Raw genomic sequence first — 21,402 nt, forward strand, 5'->3', positions numbered from 1 at the left:
TCATACCAGTGGGAGGAGTTAACCTGACGCTGTCAGATCTCATGATCTCGCGCAAATCCAGCTGCCTTGCAAGGTTAGGGAAAAGTGGCTCCAGGTAATAATAATCCACAAGATTCTCATATAAATTAATGTCCATTATGCTACTCTCTCAATCACTGACTACTACTACGAATTTAATACTGGAAAAAATACATATCGTCGCTGTCGCGGCAGGACCTCGAATCTCCAAAATAGCAACTTTTCAGGAAGTTAAAAAAACCTGTTTGCTCTTAAAATACTGAACCAAACGTCGTCAAAGTTGGCACATGTCTTAATTATAGTTAGTTTCCCGCTGAATGTGTCATTACTTTATTAATATCTTACCTGGATAAGCTCAAATGATGTTTATATTATCAGTCCGACTTGGAAGCACTCTCTCCCGGCCAGTCAGGCGCTGATGGCCGCCTCCCCTCTGGTATGCACATGCACGAGCCGCAAGCTCCGGGCCGCGGGGGCGCGTGCAGCCGTGCTCCTCGCCTCTCATGGCCGAGGCAAAGGCTTTGCCATGGGGATGAGAACAGTCTGACATAACGTAACGTTAACGTTACTTTATTCTCATCAGAAACCACTCCGATTTGCATGTTAAAACAAGTTTGCAGCCTAGGAATAAGTGGAAAACATTTTATTGGTCTATTCACGTCAGAGGAAGCCAGGATTAAACAAAATGATATCAGAAATACACAGCACGTCTGCCATGTGTCTTTTCCGGGTTTATTGTCCTGCGTGGGGGGGTACAGACGGAGGTAGGGGAGGAATTCCGAGGTTTGACTGACAGATTGAGGGCGAATGGCGTTACGAGAATGACTCACAAGCTCGTTTTAATGCTTCTCCATTGGTTGCATTTGATAAAACCCACACAGAGACGTGAAGGGTGACCAATGGCATTGATTCATGACAAAAAATAAAAATCTGAAAAAATTGATATTCGGGGGTCCTGCCGCGACAGCGACGATATAAAACAACTTATCATCGTACAAATGTGAAAAGGTTCACGTTAATATAAAACAACTTATCATCGTACAAGTGTGAAAAGGTTCACGTTAATATGAAACCACTTATCATTGAACAAGTGTCAACCTGTCTAGACTTTTACCATTCCAGGAGGCCAGCATCTTGGTGTCCAGATGTGGACGCGGCCGGCTCTTCCTCACTTGCGCCATCTTGGCTCTGGCGGAGGCCAGTAGCTCGGTGACTTTCTCAACACTGACGGCAAAGCGAGCAGCCGTCAGCTCCACCGAGTAACGCACGATCAGCACATTCTGGCCCTGCAGCTCCCCATGGGGATCCTGACAACATACAGGGGAGGAGAGGGTGTTAATGGAGCTAAACGGATCATCCGACTGCAGCAACTTGATCAGAGTAAGAGCATAATCAGTGTAACCCAGTTAACAAACACGTCTTGCAATTTATCTGCTCGTGTAAAAATCTCAGGTGTTTTATACTGTTATATAATAATATTTAGTCAACCGAAAATCATTTCAAATACACAGTGGTGAAGAAGAAGACCCCTCTCACCCTAACTGTACACACAGAGAATCCTATGCATTTGCATGCATGACATTATTAAATAAAGATCAATCGGTAACGAGGTGACACATTTATTTATTTATGAGGAGGCTACAAAGGTGGCGGACCGGATACAAACCCTGGACGGTATTATTATATAATAACAACGCAGCAGCGCCCACCTGTTCCGGGTCAACGTTGCCTAGCTCCTTGACCCCATAGTGGTGCATGAAGATGTCAGCCTGTGTGGCGCCCCCGGTGGCGCCCTCCACCTTCTCAGGGAGTAGCTCCCGAACCTCCGAAGCCGTCCAGACGCAGAAAGCCCCCTCCCGCTTCTCTGGCCCTCCTGATGCTGGGACAGAGTCTGCATCCTCCGCACTGTAGAAGCCTCCAGACTGTACCACCGAATGGAGGAGAAAGAGGGAGGTGGGAAGGGAGGGCAAATCGCCATTTAATTAGAAGTCAGACGGTTTGAGATGTAGAGATTAGCCATTGTTGCATTTAGACAACATCATTTGAAGATGTTTTCAGCGCACGCAGACAACATGCAGTATGTCTGTGGTAATGATGAGAAGTCGAGTCGTTTAGCTTGCTGAGGGAAAGCCCCGTCTGCCACCGCAGCACAAAAGAAACATGCTATCTGTGGGAAATTACTTTTTCGTGGCGTAAATTAATTAGCGTGTAATTACATAATAAATCTTGTGGAATATAACGATCACAACGAGCGTGGATTTAATTGTTGCGCGCCGTTTCGGCGTTGCCAAGTCATTAATCAAAAGAAAATGGCCACCGCGCCTGTGCGGTGAGGGGATAGGGGTTGACGCCTAGAGGGGAGCAAGGGAATCAAAGAATCCCACCCCTCACCCTCGCCCATGTACTCGCACACAATAGACACACTGATTATCTCCTGCTGGAATCTGCATTTAATGCATGTGCTTTGTCAGCAGTGGATGTAGCTTCTCTATGACAAACACATACAGGTGTTGTAACAACAGTTGGTATTGCTCTACACTTGTGAGCATTTTCCACCGACTACATTCATTCTGTAACCTTAAATTCAAACTCAGTTCAGCTTCATCCTAAACCCTCGCCTTACCTCAAATACCTCCAAGAGAGGCTTGGCAAAATGTCTTTGCTTCAGAGTATTTTCCCCATCTTTCTGTCCTTTTGTGAGGACATGTGGTCCTCATAAGTATATAAGCACAATAACGCGCGCGCGCACACACACACACACACACACACACACACACACACACACACACACACACACACACACACACACACACACACACACACACACACACACACACACACACACAACTGCTAACAAGGGAGGAGATGGTTCACCTTGTCACTCAGGTCCCTGGAGACGTAGAGCAGTATGTCCCTGGCCACATCTGCAAAGACCAGCTCGCCTGAGACCTGGAAAAACAAAAGGTCCACATAACCCACATGCTTAGAGCCATACTTCAACCTGAACGTAACCTTAACAATAACTATAAATAATTATTTACAGTGCATGCTGGATATTAACTGCCGCATTGAATGCATGTGCTGAGGTAGCCTCTGTACCCTCATTAACCACTAGTGTGTGTGTGCGTGTGCGTGTGAGCCTGCATACTTGCGTTCTAATTAACTTTTCGTTTCTCTGTGTTTAGTCACTGTCCACTCTGGAAAACAGGCCAGCCAAATATACTCGTGAGGAAACGCTAAAAACTGTGGCCTCCAATTCAAGTGCTGAGTACAACATTCTGGCTAAACACTGTTCAGCGTCGGCATTATTACTCATTCTGAATGTAGCTTGGCTTATTATTCCCGGGGAGCAGTAGACTGTTTCTTTTCTGTTATAACCCCAAAACTGCCGATTGCATCTTCTCTTACCATCAAAAATGACAATAACTCCGTTTCTACTCCTGCGAATCATCCGAGAAAACAATTAGGAGTTGATGTCTCATGACATTGTCATCCTTATGCTCGATCAAATCAAAGCAGTGAGAAGAAGAACACTTCCACCAGGAGAAAGTTAATTTTTCTGATATTTTTAATTTAAAACTAGATCAATGCATCAACTAGAAGTTGGGCAACGACAAATTATGGGAGAAAAAAATGAATTAAGGGTCAGTTTTTGAATAATTCAGTGTGATATTTACAGAAAAGCAGTAGCACTTGTATTGCTAGCTGCATTATTACTACATCTGAGTGAACTATTGCATAGATCAGTGTTTCTCAAACAGTGGTCCGCGGACCATGTCCGCGGGCGCCCCCTAGTGGTCCGCAAGTATATTTCCCTTTTTTTACACCTCCCACTATCCAATCAGAGAAATGTTTACATTTTCTGGGAAACGGAAGGTCCGATCACAATGCTTATTAAGGACTATATGTATTTTTTCACCCCGAATCCAATGCCGCCACCCGTGAGTCTCTACGACTTACGATTGCGTAGATACATCCACTCTGCATGCAGGGCTACAGGAGAGAGAGAGAGTAGGCCTACAGTGGGGGGCTGGGAGTTCCAAGTTACTGACCAAACACAATATTTCAGTGATTGCTGTCAGAATATAGAGCCAGTTAACACTTATTTGAACACAAAAACTGAATGCTACTTCAAGATGGCAACAGATAGCCTATTTGACTTTGGCAACATTGTGCATTTATTGAACTTGAAAAAACTTTCTTTGAACTTTGAATAGGCTATATTTGAACTGAAAAGGAAAAATAAATGTTAAAAAAAAGGTCAATGGACTAACTAAAATAAATTATATATATATATATTTTATATCGGTTATCTTGTTTCATAATTGTGGGAAGCCAAAAATGTGATTCATTTTACAGCCTTAATGCTATTTGTCATTTAATTATCCTGTAATTTGTAATTTACAGTTGAAGTAGTAGGCCTATTGTTTTTGGGGATGTTTTGGGAGTTAGGTGGTCCCCGAGTTTTTTTTATTGGTTAAGTGGTCCTTGGTCTGAAAAAGTTTGAGAAACACTGGCATAGATTTAAGTATGCGGAATCCCTTCTTTTCACTTTGGACTCATTGATGCTTCCAGCACCTTAACAAAGATTGGGCTGGGTGGAGCAGTACTTATCCTGCATTAGCTGCATTATTACTCAAATTGAAATAGTAGTCCATTGCACTAGAGAATTTGTTTTAATATTGCCACTGCAGATGGTCTCAAAATAAGTTAACGTGCCATGTTTCACCCAGACAGTTTTAGTTGACGGAGTATATGGCAAAAAAAACACTTGGACAAGATGCGACGATGACGGAGGGATGATTACACTGTCAGACATGGAAACAAGAACACTTGCACAAGCACTCACACACACACACACACACACACACACACACACACACACACACCTGGAAGGCAGTTATATAGGCTACAGCGAGCTGAGCCTGGTCATACAACATCTTCTCAAAGTGTGGAACATGCCAGGAGGAATCTGTAGAGTAACGATGGAAACCCTGAGAGAGAGAGAGAGAGAGAGAGAGAGAGAGAGAGAGAGAGAGAGAGAGAAAGACAGACAGACAGAGATTATTGTCAACACTAATATTAATGTGTTTGTCTGAAGGTTAATCAGAACTGTAATCACTTTTAAACTGTAGTACAAGATACATGTTGTATATATAGTAGGGGTGTTGGAATTAATCGTTTAATCGATGCATCGCGACACGTCCGCATCGCATAGCAATGGGCAATAATGTTATAGAAAATTGAGGATGTGATACTTGGAGCTGCAATACTTTGAGCTGTATCAGGATGCATCGATTCGTGATTCATCCTGGAATCGAATCCAATCGTTGACAGATGAATCGTAATCGAATCGAATCATGAGGCCAGTGAAGACTCACACAGATTATATATGTGTAGATCTTGATCTTGATACATGTGTGTATCAAGTATATAGTGTATCAACTTCGCGGAGGCACGTTCTTGGCCTCCACGTCATGCATTAAAATGGGATCCCGTACTTGTCTGTGTTATCTGTTGTCTTTTGGATGCTTCTGAAGTTGGTGTGGTTTTGTGGCTTGTATGTGTTACTATTGTTTGCTTTTGTGCTCATGAAGTTCATGCACACTTGCTGTATATTGTTTGTAATCGTTTGTTTTATAACACTGACCTACCAAAAGGGACTACAGATGGGAATTAGCCTCTGGCTATAATCTGGCATATTTACATGAAAATGTTCATTAATATGTATTGTGTCCCTATCATTCATAAATAAATAAATAAATAAATAAATAAATAAATAAATAAATAAATAAATAAATACAATTTGTTTGAATTTGAACTGGATTCAAAGAGAATATTGCTCAAATCAGAATAGCACACAAGTTCATGTGTGTTCATGTGTGTGTGTGTGTGTGTGTGTGTGTTAACATTAACCTGCGCCACGTGGTCGTGGATGCCTCCCAAGGCCATCATGCGGAGTGTGTGCAGGGTCATCTCGAGAGCCTCCATCCCTTCTGAGGTGGAGCGATTGACAGACCAGTATGACATGAGGAACATCAGATTCACTATGGGGGAGGGGAGGGGAGGGGAGGGCGGGAGTTGTGGTGACAGAGGACGGAGGGTGGGAGGGGGGGGGGGGGGGTAGACGTCGTGGGGGAGAGAAATCAAGAGAGAGATAAGACAGTTGAATAGACAGAACAGTTGAAACAGGCCAAGCAGGACGACCACTGTGGCTATTCAGTGTCTCTACCTGGTGTGGGGAACTTGGGAGCATCTCTGAAGCCTCCATACTCCTCCTCATAGGAATGAGATAACTGCTCAAAGCAGCGATTAGCAACGTCTGGGGCCAGAGGAGGACTCTCCCCTGGGTTTGCAACGATAGCCGTCCCTTTCTTCAGAGCTTCTAGGACTCTCTCACCACTAGACTCCAAAGCAGGACGGTTATTCTGCCACTGAGGAACATAAGTGATACAACAACAACAATGATAACCGAGAGGCAACCAGCAGTCTGGGGACAAACGACATGACTGAAAAAAAGACACACTTAATGACTGACACTGCACTAGTAGCTTACAATGCACAGTTGCACATTTCAAACTGTTTTCAATATATTTGATTGGTGTTAGCGTTTCATCTTCAGTACTCTATTTGTCTTAATACTATTCTCTGCTGCTGCAACTCTCCCAATTCCCAACCCCCCCCCCCCCCCATCATTAACAGTTCATCCAATCCAATTAATCCAATAATATCCATGCTTATGTAAGAGAAATACAACAACTTCTAAAACTCTCTAAAATGTAGATTCAGCCGTCCCAAAAAACCCCAAAAATAGTCCAAATAGTGTTTCAGAGAAGTCTCGTTACCTGCTCCACAATTCGGGTGAGGACTGTTTTGAGTCCTGGTCTTCTTGCGTGGTCTCTGGGAGGGAAGTAGGTGCCACCGATGAAAGGTCGAAGGTCAGGGGTCAACCACACATTCATGGGCCACCCTCCACCTCCACTTGTTGCCTGGAGAGACACGGGCAAGCCAAGCCGATGAAGGGTAATAGATAGCAAAGAAAAAGCTACCAGAATCACTTTTAAGAAATCCTAAAATGTTCATAGATATGCGCACACACACACACACACACACACACACACACACACACACACACACACCTGTACAAATGTCATGTAGACCTTGTCCACATCAGGTCTCTCCTCTCTGTCGACTTTAATGCAGACAAAGTTCTCACTAAGGAGTCTGCCAATTTCCTCATCCTCAAAAGACTCCCTCTCCATCACATGGCACCAATGGCACGTTGAGTAGCCCACTAACAAACGGGACATCGAAGAATTGAGATTTAGAGGTAAAAGAGATTTCACTTTCACTTTCAATAAAAGCACTAATGTACTACATCGCTTGAAGATGCATTGCATTTACATGTTGTTATAAATGCACTTCCGACCATTTCTGGCTTTGAAGTGTTTTTGTTCTGTCCTCTTACAATCCCATCACCCAAAATGCATGTTAACGGCAGATGTAATAGAGATCTATTACCCGAAAGGAAGATGGGTTTATCTTCACTCTTGGCTTTGTCAAAAGCATCTTGTCCCCATGGATACCTAGGACAAAGATGAAATTAGGCTATGTTTGTATATCAGCTTTCAGAGCATGTGCCTGTCTGTAGTTTAAACTCACTCACCAGTCAACAGGGTTGTGTGCGTGTTGCAGCAGGTAGGGTGACCTCTCCTTGGCTAACCTGTTGGTGTGTTTTTGAGAGGTCGATGGTGGCCCTTCACTTCCCGATGCCATGCTCAAACTGACAGATGAACTGGACATAACAAAAAAACAAAAACACAAATGACTTCATGGTTCCAGCCTGGTGCAGCAGGCTCCTCAAGCACCTTGCAACGTTTTCGTTACTTCTTTCTTTCATTAGTGGCCTGTAATTTGAAGGGTTACCTAAAAGACTAAAGAGTAGTTGGCCAGCTGTCAAAACTGACAGCTACAGTAGCTACTGTAACGTTAGCATATTGTGGCAAACAACAGCCTATAACGTTACATGTAAGCTAAGACCTTGCTTAAGACAGCATATAGGTCTATTACCACAATTGCTAGTCTTCATTGCTTGAGGTTTATTGGATATTAACGCTACTTTTATAACGCTAGATATTTGTCACTGCATAATTACTTCCCCTATTCAAAGGGTTAATTACTTGAAAGACTAGCTAAATTGCAGTTGTCAGCTGTCAAAACTGACATAGCAAGCAAGCTAATTAAAAACGGTATGTTACAGTAGTACTAATGTAGCGAGCTAGCACCGGTCTGTAACAACAACCACATTGCAAAATGCAATAACATTTTGCAGGATATATTACTCTGACGATAAAGCAGCATAAAGAGCGTAGGTTATTGCATGGCTAGCAGTAGCATGCTACCAATTAGCAATTGTCATGCAAAGCGGGCATCTATTTTAGCCAGAATATAATACACGTGGTTATCAAGTAGCTGTTAACTAGCGTTATAGAAGCATGCCACGGACAGTAACGTAGCGTTAGCTAGAACAGTATACTCGCCATACCGTCTTCTCTGGAAAGCCACGCCAAACTCCATTACAAATCTGTTATGTGACCATGTTATACACGGCGTCACATAACAGTCACATAACGTTGACTCAGACAATATGATGCAATGCAATTTCTAGGTTGTTAGGAAACACTTTTAAATTCGGCATACATATAATTCACCGGAAACACTTTATTTCAATACAATTTTAAACATGTGTTGTTTGTTTACATTGGTTTAACGTTACTCAATGGTGAACCTGAAGTTGTCATTTCTTGAAAACAATGTGTGCTTGGTGGATTACGTGTTTGCCGAATTGAAAAGTGCATCCTAAAACTTCGGTCCTAAGTCATAATTATGTTATGGGACATGTTACCTTTGCCAACAAATAAAGGACAGATTCTCAGATTTCTTTGAATGGAGTTTTGCGTTCCTCTCCTTCTCAACTCTATACAAAGGCAACTGGACCCTATCAACAAGCGTGCTTGCTAGTAGTAGCTAGCGTTATATGTAAAAGCGTATAGCTGACTAGTAGCCGTGGCTTTACCTGAAGCGGTAGCGTGCCTGCGGGGGACGGAGAAGCGGGGACCCGTCACTTGCTGGGTGAGGAGTTTGTACGACACCCCTGGTATTCCACTCCGGGGTCTGTTGTGGACTGTCCGCTCCTAGAAAAGCTATACTTAGCAGGCGAGCAGGCTCCACACGCGACCGCCCCCATGCTAGTCTTAACATCTTAATCCAATAGCCAGTGCAAATTGACGGGTGTGTTACTTTTTAAGCTACTTTGTCAGACCACCAAACAAAACACTCAGCAGTTGACGAGGGACCTTACTTTATTGTAGCCATATAATTTTGCCACATGATGGCGCTGCCGCTTAAGAGAGGACCACTATTGACTTTCAGAAGCGTGTGTGTTGTGTCATGGATCTGGAGTGTGTGTGTGTGCGTGCGTGCGTGCACGCCAAAGAAAAAAACTATGAAAACAACGTCCTAAATTTCCCCGCGACTTAATTATGTTCTTGTAGGCTACATGACAGAAAATCTGCCGTTCGGATTGTGTGAATGTGTGGGTGTAGTCTGGATGGTAAACCTCGCTCCGTGACTTCTGACAAATTTTGGCCGCAACATAGGAACCAAAGTGCTGTAGGCCGACTGTAATGTTATGGATCCGGCAAGTTTCTTCAAGTACTTCTTTGAATATTTCGTTTGGTATGGCCATGCTTCTTATTTTTTCTCTAACTCGTATCGACTGGTGATGTTAGGCTGCCTACTAGTACTGCTGCATTTCTATGGGGGAACGAAAACACTGCGGACCACTGCGGAACATAGGACCGGAACACGGGGCGGGACATCCTGCCTGCCTGGAGAGCCTGGTGACGCGAGGTTATTGTGGGTGTATGTGCGCAGCAGTAGCCTACAGTTATGATAGATATATTATAGATATAGATAGATAGATAGATAGATAGATAGATAGATAGATAGATAGATAGATAGATAGATAGATAGATAGATAGATAGATGGATAGATGGATAGATGGATAGATAGATATAGATATAGATTATATGAGAGTTGATTTGAGGTGTGGACCAGTGATGTCATTAATTGTGCGTGAATGATATCACTGGTCCACACCTCAACTCAAATAACCAACTGTCAAACTATAATGAATGCCTTCAAAACTGTTTTCAGTTTTCGGAGTCGGAGTATGTTGTATATGACATGTGTTGTTTTTTTCCTATTATGTATTTGAAATCCAGCTTTATTGTGTTTATCCTGGTACCGTTGTAAATGTGTAGCCTATGCGAAGCTGGCTTCTATGTATTCTTTTCAAAGTATGAATAAAGTCAATCAATCAATCAATCAATCAATCAATGCACTGTCTGCCATTATAGTCAACAGAGAATGTACCCTACATTTTCTCCCATATAGCCTACTTATGAAATGCTGTTGTGTTTACCAAAGGAGAAGTGTGAGGTAGCGTCCGAAACTCATTTGATCATAATTCCCCATATACTTTGATAAACACTAGGGGAATAGTGAGTGAATGAGTGAGTGAACCATTCCGAGCACGGAATCTGTCATTATGACATCATCAGTGATGTCATAAGAATTGTGATGTCATGCACTTGAGCAAATGTGATGTCATCAGTGATGTTATAAATCCTTCCTGGCTGAGGGTATATAAGTGGTGAAAGACAGCTGCTTTGAAGGATAACGTTTCTCAGTAAAGTCACTGTGAAAATGAACATGTCTAAAGTCCAGAAGCTCAAAGCGGTGGTGAAGCAACGGCTAACTGCGGCTGTTGGAGAGATATTTGGGCTGTCCGAAAGAATGATAGCAGATTACGAGGAGGAAGCTATTCGTTCACAAGAGGAGATCGACCGACAACGAAAACTGCTGGACGCGGTGCGGTTACACAGAGAAGCCTTGCCTCCAGACCTCCAGCAGCTTCAGGAGGACCCAGAGCCCCCACACATTGAAGAGGAACAGGAGGAACTCTGGACCAGTCAGGAGGGAGAGCAGCTTCAGGAGGACCCAGGGCCCCCACACATTAAAGAGCAACAGGAGGAACTCTGGACCAGTCAGGAGGGAGAGCAGCTTCAGGAGGACCCAGAGCCCCCACACATTAAAGAGCAACAGGAGGAACTCTGGACCAGTCAGGACGAGGCTGCTGTTCCTGTGAAGAGTGAAGATGAGGAAGAGAAACCTCAGTCCTCACAGCTTCATCAATGCCAAACTGTGGAGAACAGAGAGGCAGAGCCTCTAGCCAGCTGCTCAACTGAACAGATGAAAACAGAAGCTGATGGAGAGGACTGTGGAGTATCAGAACCAGCCAGGAACATAATATATCTTATATATTCAGATCATTCACAACCAACTAGTCATGACAAGACTTTAGACTCTTCTGTAACTGAAGACAATGATGATCAATGGATGGAAACTAGTGAACCTCAGTCAGCTTTAGACTCACAGAAAAACTGTGAAGTTATTGGGAAGAAACATTTCAGCTGCTCAGTTTGTGATAAAATATTTGGTAATAAAGCACACTTGAATAGACACATGATAGTCCACACAGGAGATAAACAATTTAAATGCTCAGTCTGTGGTAAATGTTTTGGTCATAAAGCATCCTTGAAGACACACATGATAGTCCACACAGGAGATAAACAATTTAAATGCTCAGTCTGTGGTAAAGGTTTTGGTCAAAAAGGATCCTTGAAGATACACATGATAGTCCACACAGGTGAGAAACAATGTCTTTGCTCAGTCTGTGGTCAAGGTTTTGGTCATAAAGCATACTTGAAGACACACATGATAGTCCACACAGGAGATAAACAATTTAAATGCTCAGTCTGTGGTAAAGGTTTTGGTCAAAAAGCACACTTGAATAGACACACGATAGTCCACACAGGAGATAAACAATTTAAATGCTCAGTCTGTGGTAAATGTTTTGGTCGTAAAGTATACTTGAAGACACACATGATAGTCCACACAGGAGATAAACAATTTAAATGCTCAATCTGTGGTAAAGGTTTTGGTCAAAAAGCACACTTGAATAGACACATGATAATCCACACAGGAGAATAAACATTTAATTGGCTTCCCATGGTCAGGGAAGGATTTGAGGATTTGTGCTGTACTGTGTTTATATCACAAATAAATTTTGCATTTACATCCGGAGATGCTTCTTCTTCATTCACCTTAGGTGAATGGAGCCTTGGCCAGGAGGACTTGATGTCGTCAGACGGTGTCCAGCGGTCATTGGGTGTTTCGACCCTGAACCGCGACACCCTCTCGCTGGTGGGTCGGCAGTGGTGGCCAAATCACTGCCCATCTCCTCCTCCTGGCTTCCAGCTCAGCTCCTCTCTCCTGCTCCATAGCCAGCAAGAGGCTCTCTCTGCTGCCTCCCCCATCCTGCGAGCTGCTGTCTTTCTCTCCTTCCCCGTTATTCCCAAGGCTGTGAGCATTCTCCATACCGACTGGGCAGGGAATCCTCTGCAGCCGACTTCGACCGGGAACAGCCATGCTTGCCATCCTTTCCCCCTGCAGTCATTCAAAAGGTCCTGGTATTTAGCGCTCTTCCTTTCGAAGGCTTGATCACACCCTTCTTCCCATGGGACTGTGAGTTCGATGAGAATGATCTTCTTTGCCTCTTCAGACCAAAGCACCACATCCGGCCTTAGGGTTGTCTGCACAAACTGGGGGAACTGCAGCCTTCCTCCCAGGTCTACCTTCATGTCCCAAGAACGGGCCGTTTGCAGTAGGCCGTTTCTTGGTTTTGTTGTGGTTGGTGGTTTTTCTCCCTCCCTCACAAACTGGATGGATGTTGTTCTCCCATGTGGTTGGCGTTTCTTGCTTCTCTGCTGCTCCAGGGTGTTCGCCAGTGTCATGAGCACCTTGTCATGGCGCCACCTGTACCTTCCTTGGGTGAGTGCTGTTTTACACCCTGACAGGATGTGCGCCATGGTGCCCTTCTGCCCGCAAAACTTGCACAGTGGGTCCTCCCTCATACCCCACCTGTGCAAGTTTGTTGGAGTCGGGAGTGTGTCATACACTGATCGCAGCAGGAAGGAGATGCGGAACGGTTCGAGCTTCCAAAGATCCCCCCATGTGATCTTTCTCTTAGGGAGGTCCCATTTGGTCCACGCCCCCTGGGACGCTAGTTCCACTGCTCTTGACCTTCTGCCTTCCTCCTCCAGGTGTCGTACTTCCTCCTGGATCATGGCTCTTCTTTCCCTGGAGTCTGCCTTACTCCACTGTTGGAAATGGGAAGTTCCAAGACCCTGTATCCCTGTGCATAGCGCTCCTATGATATCACGTAGCCTCATTATGCTCTGAGCTTGTGCAACAGACTTATCGGCTGCCCACTTGCGTCCTGATCTCGTAGTGACGCCTGCATGTCTGACTTGTTCATCCTGGGAGTCTCTGTATGTCATTAAGAGTCTGCACTTTGGACATTGAATTCCTCCACCACGGATGACAAGGGAAGTTGCAGCTGTCCTGATCTTATATAGAGGCCTACTGATGTGAAGCTTGGAGGGATTCCCAACCATTTTCGAAGGTACCTGTTGATCTTTCTTTCCACTCCTTCTACACATGTCATAGGAACTTCATACACAGTCAACAACCACATGAGTCTTGGTAACAATCCATGTTGGTAAAGCCATGCTTTAAATTTACCAGGGAGCCCTGATTTTTCAATCCTCTTCAGCCACTCCTCTGTCTGTTTCTCTGTGGTGGTGATGTTGTTCCTGTCGGCAAGTGAGCTGTCGAACCACTTTCCGAGGCACTTTATAGGATTCTCCGCAATCGATGGAATCACTTCTCCTTGCACTTGCAGCTTGAACCTGTTTGTCAGTTTACCTTTCTGGATCACCATGCTCCTAGATTTCTTGGGCTTAAACTTCATTCTGGACCATGTTGCCATACGGTCCAGAACTGTTAGCACCCATCTCGCCTCCACATGGGTTGTGGTGGTCACGGTGAGATCATCCATGTAACCTCTTATTGGGGGTTGTCGAATGCCCGATTCCATTGCTGGTCCTCGGGCTTCTTTCCCAGCAGCTGTTATAAGGAGGTTCATTCCCATGATGAAGAGGATGGGGGAGATTGTGCACCCAGTTACGATTCCCTTTTCCAGGTTTTACCACCGAGTTGTGAAATGGGCTGTTTTGAACCGTAGCTGGATACCTCCAAAGTAGCTGGTGATCATTCCCTTGATGTGCTGAGGGATGTGGTAATGGTCTAGTGCTGCATATATGAGGTTGTGAGGGATTGCTCCGTAGGCATTGGCCAGATCGAGCCAGACAACAGTCAGGTTGCCTTTGTTTGCTTTGGCCTCCCGGATCATCTGACTGAGAACTCCAATGTGCTCCAGGCACCCAGAGAAGCCTGGAATCCCACCTTTCTGGATAGAGGTGTCAACATATCCGTTCTCTCATATACGAGGTCATCCTTTTAGCCAGTACAGAAAAGAAGATTTTGCCTTCTACGCTTAGAAGTGATATGGTTCGAAATTGTTCGATGGTTGAGGAGTTCTCTTCCTTTGGCACAAAACAGCCTTCCGCCTTCTTCCAGCATGATGGAATGGTGCCCTTTTTCCAGATCCTCCGGAACAGCATCCACAGCCTCCGAAGGAGCATCGGGCATTTCTTATAGGGTATACCGCTGGGGCCGGGGGGCAGATCCTGTTCTTGCCTTTTTCACAACCTCTTGGATTTCCTTCCAGGATGGTTCACTGATGTTGAGCTCCTTAGTTGGTTCTTCCACGGTAACGATGTTGTGGTTGGCGCCCAGGGCCTGGTTTTTACAGGTGTCATTGTGGGTTTCTCTCAAGAACCCCTCCACATCCTCTCTAGTGCTGGTCAGCGTTCCGGATTTTGCTTCACCTAGCAGTTTCCTGGTGAACCCGAAAGGGTCTTTGTTGAACTGTGCTCTTCTCTTCTCCCTCTCCTTCCTCCTTTTCCGGATGCTTTCTGCTCTCCGAAGTCTGCAAAGACGTTCCCGGAGTTGCCTCGTTAGGTCCTTGATGCCTTCCTTTTCCTCGATCGTGGCTTTTTTGAACTGTTTGTTTAGAGTTTTGATTTCCTCCCTCAGGCGATGGATTTCTCTTTCTCTTCTGTTTGGCTGGTGTGCCGTTTTGGTGTTAACCTTCTTATCCTCTACTCCGAAACGCTCTCTTGCCAGGTTGTATGTTATTGTTGTGAGTGTATTGACTTTCTGCTCAGCTGTTCCTGCTAGTGTGGCCTCTAGCACTTTGTCGAGGTCTTCGTCTAGTTGGTTCCATTCTTTGGTGTCACTCATCTTGCGCCATTTGATTCGTTCCCTCGCAGGATGGGTTTGGCTCTCTGGAGAGGTATCAGGTGGATTCCGCCTGAGGACTTGAGGTGACACAGGTACTGAGAGATCTCCAGTGCTGTGGGGCACTTCCTGCCTGGAGTTCTCCTGCGTCTCAGCAGGTGCTACCGCTGTGCGCTGCACCTGTGTCCCCCCTTTCCCACATGTGGTCCTGGCTTGGTGTATTTTAAGCCCTCTTGTGTTCTTGCAGATCTTTCCGCAGTGACACTTTACACTGCGGAAACCTCCGATATCTCTCCAGTTAATGTTGTTTGGGTGAGCCGTCTCTGTGTCCGTGATTCGTTCCTAGCCGTTACCGTTGTGTCTGTCAGGTTGACTCTCTCATCCTCCCCCCCTCTCGGGAGACTCTGGGGGTATTGCTCATTATTATCTTTCGTAGCTTGGGTTGGTGCCCTCTTGCGAGTGCTGTGCATGAGGTTGCTGGCCTCATACACCCACGCCAGTCTTTCCTGGAGGTCATCTGTCTTTCCAGAGTCACCGAACTTCCTCGGTTGCCATCCAGACTTTCCTGGAAGTCACTGGTTGCCCAGAGATCTAACTTTGCATTTACATCCGGAGATGCTTCTTCTTCATTCACCTTAGGTGAATGGAGCCTTGGCCAGGAGGACTTGATGTCGTCAGACGGTGAAAAGAATGCAATAAAAAAGTTTGTGCTTCCCAGCTCTAATCTTATTTCATACGCTCTCTCGTCAAAAGTGTTTGATTTTCATCATAATCTGCTCCATCTACAGTCAGTCAGTCACTAGTATTGTCTCTAGTGTCTCACACAGGATGCAGAGTAGACAGCTGGTGGACCAGAGCTGGATTGACTGACATCAGGTCGATCCGGCCCTTTTCATTTCAGAACCCATGTCAGTGACATGTAGCCCGCTAAGCAGCCCCAATGAAGGATTCCTATGGAGTGCTGACAGCTGCCATTCATATGGGACTGGATCCCAGGATAAGTGCAGCATGATAGATATATAGATATAGATATAGATATATAGATATAGATATAGATATAGATGATATGAGAGTTGATTTGAGGTGTGGACCAGTGATGTCATTAATTGTGCGTGAATGATATCACTGGTCCACACCTCAACTCAAATAACCAACTGTCAAACTATAATGAATGCCTTCAAAACTGTTTTCAGTTTTCGGAGTCGGAGTTGTTGTATATGACATGTGTTGTTTTTTTCCTATTATGTATTTGAAATCCAGCTTTATTGTGTTTATCCTGGTACCGTTGTAAATGTGTAGCCTATGCGAAGCTGGCTTCTATGTATTCTTTTCAAAGTATGAATAAAGTCAATCAATCAATCAATCAATCAATGCACTGTCTGTCATTATAGTCAACAGAGAATGTACCCTACATTTTCTCCCATATAGCCTACTACAATGAAATGCTGTCATGTTTACCAAAGGAGAAGTGTGAGGTAGTGTCCGAAACTCATTTGATCATAATTCCCCATATACTTTGATAAACACTAGGGGAATAGTGAGTGAATGAGTGAGTGAACCATTCCGAGCACGGAATCTGTCATTATGACATCATCAGTGATGTCATAAGAATTGTAATGTCACTTGAGCAATTGTGATGTCATCACTGATGTTATAAATCCTTCCTGGCTGAGGGTATATAAGTGGTCATGTCTAAAGTCTAGAAGCTCAAAGCGGTGGTTAAGCAGCACCTAACTGCAGCGGTTGGACAGATATTTGGGCTGTTTGAAAGAATGATAGCAGATTACGAGGAGGAAGCTACTCGTTCACAAGAGGAGATCGACCGACAACGAAAACTGCTGGACGCTGTGCGGTTACACAGAGAAGCCTTGCCTCCAGACCTCCAGCAGCTTCAGGAGGACCCAGAGCCCCCACACATTAAAGAGGAACAGGAGGAACTCTGGACCAGTCAGGAGGGAGAGCAGCTTCAGGAGGACCCAGGGCCCCCACACATTAAAGAGCAACAGGAGGAACTCTGGACCAGTCAGGAGGGAGAGCAGCTTCAGGAGGACCCAGAGCCCCCACACATTAAAGAGGAACAGGAGGAACTCTGGACCAGTCAGGAGGAGGAAGAGCAGCTTCAAGGGCTGGAGGAGGCTGATATCACCAAGTTCCCATTCACTGCTGTCACTGTGAAGAGTGAAGATGAGGAAGAGAAACCTCAGTCCTCACAGCTTCATCAATGCCAAACTGTGGAGAACAGAGAGGCAGAGCCTCTAGCCTGCTCAACTGAACAGATGAAAACAGAAGCTGATGGAGAGGACTGTGGAGTATCAGAACCAGCCAGGAACATAATATATCCAGATAATTCACAACCAACTAGTCATGACAAGACTTTACACTCTTCTGTAACTGAAGACAATGATGATCAATGGATGGAAACTAGTGAACCTCAGTCAGGTTTAGACTCACAGAAAAACAGTGAAGTTATTGGGAAGAAACATTTCAGCTGCTCAGTTTGTGATAAAATATTTGGTAACAAAGCACAATTTAAGAGACACATGATAGTCCACACAGGTGAGAAACAATGTCTTTGCTCAGTCTGTGGTCAAGGTTTTGGTCATAAAGCACACTTGAATAGACACATGATAGTCCACACAGGAGATAAACAATTTAAATGCTCAGTCTGTGGTAAATGTTTTGGTCATAAAGCATACTTGAAGACACACATGATAGTCCACACAGGAGATAAACAATTTAAATGCTCAGTCTGTGGTAAATGTTTTGGTCAAAAAGCATACATGAAGACACACATGATAGTCCACACAGGAGATAAACAATTTAAATGCTCAGTCTGTGGTAAAGGTTTTGGTCAAAAAGGATCCTTGAAGATACACATGATAGTCCACACAGGTGAGAAACAATTTAATTGCTCAGTCTGTGGTAAATGTTTTGGTCGTAAAGCACACTTGAATAGACACACGATAGTCCACACAGGAGATAAACAATTTAAATGCTCAGTCTGTGGTAAATGTTTTGGTCGTAAAGCATACTTGAAGACACACATGATAGTCCACACAGGAGATAAACAATTTAAATGCTCAGTCTGTGGTAAAGGTTTTGGTCAAAAAGCACACTTGAATAGACACATGATAATCCACACAGGAGAATAAACATTTAATTGGCTTCCCATGGTCAGGGAAGGATTTGAGGATTTGTGCTGTACTGTGTTTATATCACAAATAAATTTTGCATTTACATCCGGAGATGCTTCTTCTTCATTCACCTTAGGTGAATGGAGCCTTGGCCAGGAGGACTTGATGTCGTCAGACGGTGTCCAGCGGTCATTGGGTGTGTGGTGTCCTGGGACACTCAGTGGAGGCCCAATAGGGCCAATCATTCAATTAAGCACTGCAACTCTCCACAGCTGCATAATCACCACACCAGGGGTGAAGGCATCATTAGGGTAGGTCTGGCTTGCTTGTCTCCATAGACAGAAGGAGACGCTCACCTGTCTGGTTGCACGTCGTGTCTCTCCCACACAAGGCACGACAGGGACTCTTGACTGCATTGCTCATTCCTGTAAACTGGTAGGCTATACTCTGATAGCTGATGTTTTAATGTTATGTGTGGCTGTGTTTTAAATTCGCTCTCTGTGCCCACAGAAGGAAACTGGAGAGCTTGATGCCGGCTGTATATTTGGCTTTCACTCAGTGCTCTGACTGGTATGCCGTAATGGAAGTTGAAATTTACACTGTTTGTGTGTGTGTGGTTATTTGTTTTAATTTGATCTATCTCTATGCCTGCAGAAAGTATAGGAGAACCGGGCAGAGACTTATCCATTTGGCCCATTCGTGGCATGTAACAAGTATGTGTTTTGGTTGTTTTTGGTTTATTTGATTTATTTTGTTATATATGCCATTCTAATGGTGTGTGTGTGTGTTTCTCTTCCAACCAGACGGACAGACATATCTCAGTGTGGGGCGATCAGCCACTGTTTCCTAGGGCTTTTATTGTTGAGTTGAATATTTCCATTGTTACAAAATATTCTGTGATTTCTACATGGTGATTAGACCATTGTTTGCACAACACCAGTGCTGTAGTTGTGACCTAAACATTGTCAACCTTTGTACTCCTTTTTGGTCGACCACTGACTCGCAGCTGGGCCGGGCCAGCGCGTCCTGACTCTGGGTGGGCTGTCGGGTGTCTGCCTCCACCTTCGTCGCAGCTGCCGGTGTGGGGCACTGGTGGGGGGAGCTTTTCTTCATCCTTCCACGTGAGGTGGTATAGTGATACGTCTTAGTCTTAAGTGTGCACAGGGTTGGCGTGTAGTCTGTTGTTTGTAGTGGGACAACAGGGGAGTGCATGCTTCCCCTTTTTGTAGTGGTTTTTGCATGCTGGCTTGTAGTGCTGTTTTCCCGCCTTCTCTCCTTCTCACTAGGTGTTCCGGTCGGTGGGCTGCGGCGGGGCGTGGGAGCGCGCTCAGGCACCCCGGGGGTTTTCGGGCGGAGACGGTAGAGGTGGTTGGCCAAACTGGATGGCTACAGGCAACTGTACTTTTAGGATAGGCACTTTTATTTAAACTTTGTAATAAAACTGATGATTGTTATAAAATACACGTTCATGCCTCAGTGGTGATTCCATTTGAACAAACGGTCATTTATCCTTTTTGTCATTGGGTCGAGCTCCTTCCGCTCTTTAAACAGAAGGTGGCGTTGTCATACTGGAAATTCTTAACAGGTGCATTTACAAACTCTTAAAAGGTGCATCCTAAAGTGCGGGTTACCACATTTGGCGTAGTGTCGGCAGGATCACCATTTGAGGCATGTTTGTTTTGTTCAATCTTGTAATCAGTTTTGTGTAGCCTTGTAATAGGAAACAGTGGTTGATCCAGAAGACGTCGGACAAACTCCAGCATTGGGTGGCAAGACGACGGACCCTCAAGACTCCAAGTCATCTTCAGTCCACTGTGAATTAGTGTACAGTCTCCTGTTTCAAAGATGAGTCAACAGGAGATTGAAGCCCTTAGGGAGGAAGTCCGAATGTTGAGGACAGAGAAGGAGCGACGGGAAGCTCAGAATCCTCCAGAAGCAGGGCAGAGCAGTACACAGAGTGGATCTGAGGTTGGAGAGAGGAGAGTGGTGGAGAGAGTCCTTTATGCCCCCAGAGAGAGACGATGCCCCATGTTTTCAGGCTCTAGTAAGCCCTCAGAGCCATCAGTACATCAGTGGATTGAAGAGGCCCGTGCCTGTATAGGAGCTGGTCATCGGTCCAGATCAGAACAAGCTTTATTTCTTTTTGATCACTTGGAGGGAATTGCACAAACTGAAATACGTTTTCTATCTCCACAAGAAAGGAATGACCCAGAGATTATATTTCAAACACTAGTGCAACATTATAGCCCACCTAGCTCAGTGGTAGAGCTAACAGAGAAGCTGTATGTGTCACAGGGCAGAGAACTCCCTATTGTTTTGATTTATTTATTTTGGTTTATTTCTATTAGATGTGTCCTTTATTATTACTTTAGATGTGGCATTTATATTACATACTTTTGCTTTAATTATTTTGCATGTTTCAATTTGGTTTGGTTTGGATTTGGAGTGTATTTGGAGTGTTTTTGGGAGTTTCTGCCTGGACTTGATTGCTGAAACTACAGACACCTGGGGCAGGGGAATGGACACGGGGGAGCCAATGGGCGAGCAGAGCGGGGCAGCATTTCCCCTTTATTAGGAAGATGCAAAGGACTGGAGGGGAGAGCAAGCCACAGACAGACAGCCAGTAGCCGAGTGAGACAGCCACGTCCCCGCCAGCAGCCGACGGGGCCCAGCCATGTCCCCGCCACAGCGACCCAGGACCCCGGCTGAGGAGGAACAAGGAACCGGAACTGACACACTATAACCCAGGCCTGATTGCCGTTACTGGACTAGGCTGGAGCGGAGGAAGGTTGTTTCTTGACGGCCTTCCTCTGTCGGGGTGGGGGCTTGTGTTCCTCCACCCAGCCTCGGGACTCCAACCCTAAAGTAAAGTAAAGGTAAAGTAAAGGTAAAGTCCCACTGATTGTCACACAATGTGTG

General features: G+C 44.9%; 1 protein-coding gene across 1 annotated transcript in view; it reads right to left on the reverse strand.

Annotated features, from left to right (window-relative positions):
• spata20 (spermatogenesis associated 20) overlaps positions 1-9,330 on the reverse strand; it is a 72,497-nt gene extending 63,167 nt beyond the window's left edge. The window contains exons 1-11 of the mRNA XM_083634621.1: positions 9,095-9,330; positions 7,685-7,813; positions 7,540-7,604; positions 7,158-7,312; positions 6,864-7,007; positions 6,251-6,452; positions 5,935-6,065; positions 4,908-5,012; positions 2,893-2,967; positions 1,728-1,940; positions 1,133-1,325 (exon numbers count right to left, since the gene is read on the reverse strand). Coding sequence (XP_083490747.1) covers positions 1,133-1,325; positions 1,728-1,940; positions 2,893-2,967; positions 4,908-5,012; positions 5,935-6,065; positions 6,251-6,452; positions 6,864-7,007; positions 7,158-7,312; positions 7,540-7,604; positions 7,685-7,813; positions 9,095-9,279 — 1,597 coding nt within the window. The 5' untranslated portion in view covers positions 9,280-9,330. The remainder of the gene's footprint in view (positions 1-1,132; positions 1,326-1,727; positions 1,941-2,892; positions 2,968-4,907; positions 5,013-5,934; positions 6,066-6,250; positions 6,453-6,863; positions 7,008-7,157; positions 7,313-7,539; positions 7,605-7,684; positions 7,814-9,094) is intronic.
• Positions 9,331-21,402: the final 12,072 nt, after the last annotated feature.

This window comes from Poromitra crassiceps (assembly GCF_964638095.1).
Source record: "Poromitra crassiceps genome assembly, chromosome: 4".
NCBI classification, from domain to species: Eukaryota; Metazoa; Chordata; class Actinopteri; order Beryciformes; family Melamphaidae; genus Poromitra; species Poromitra crassiceps.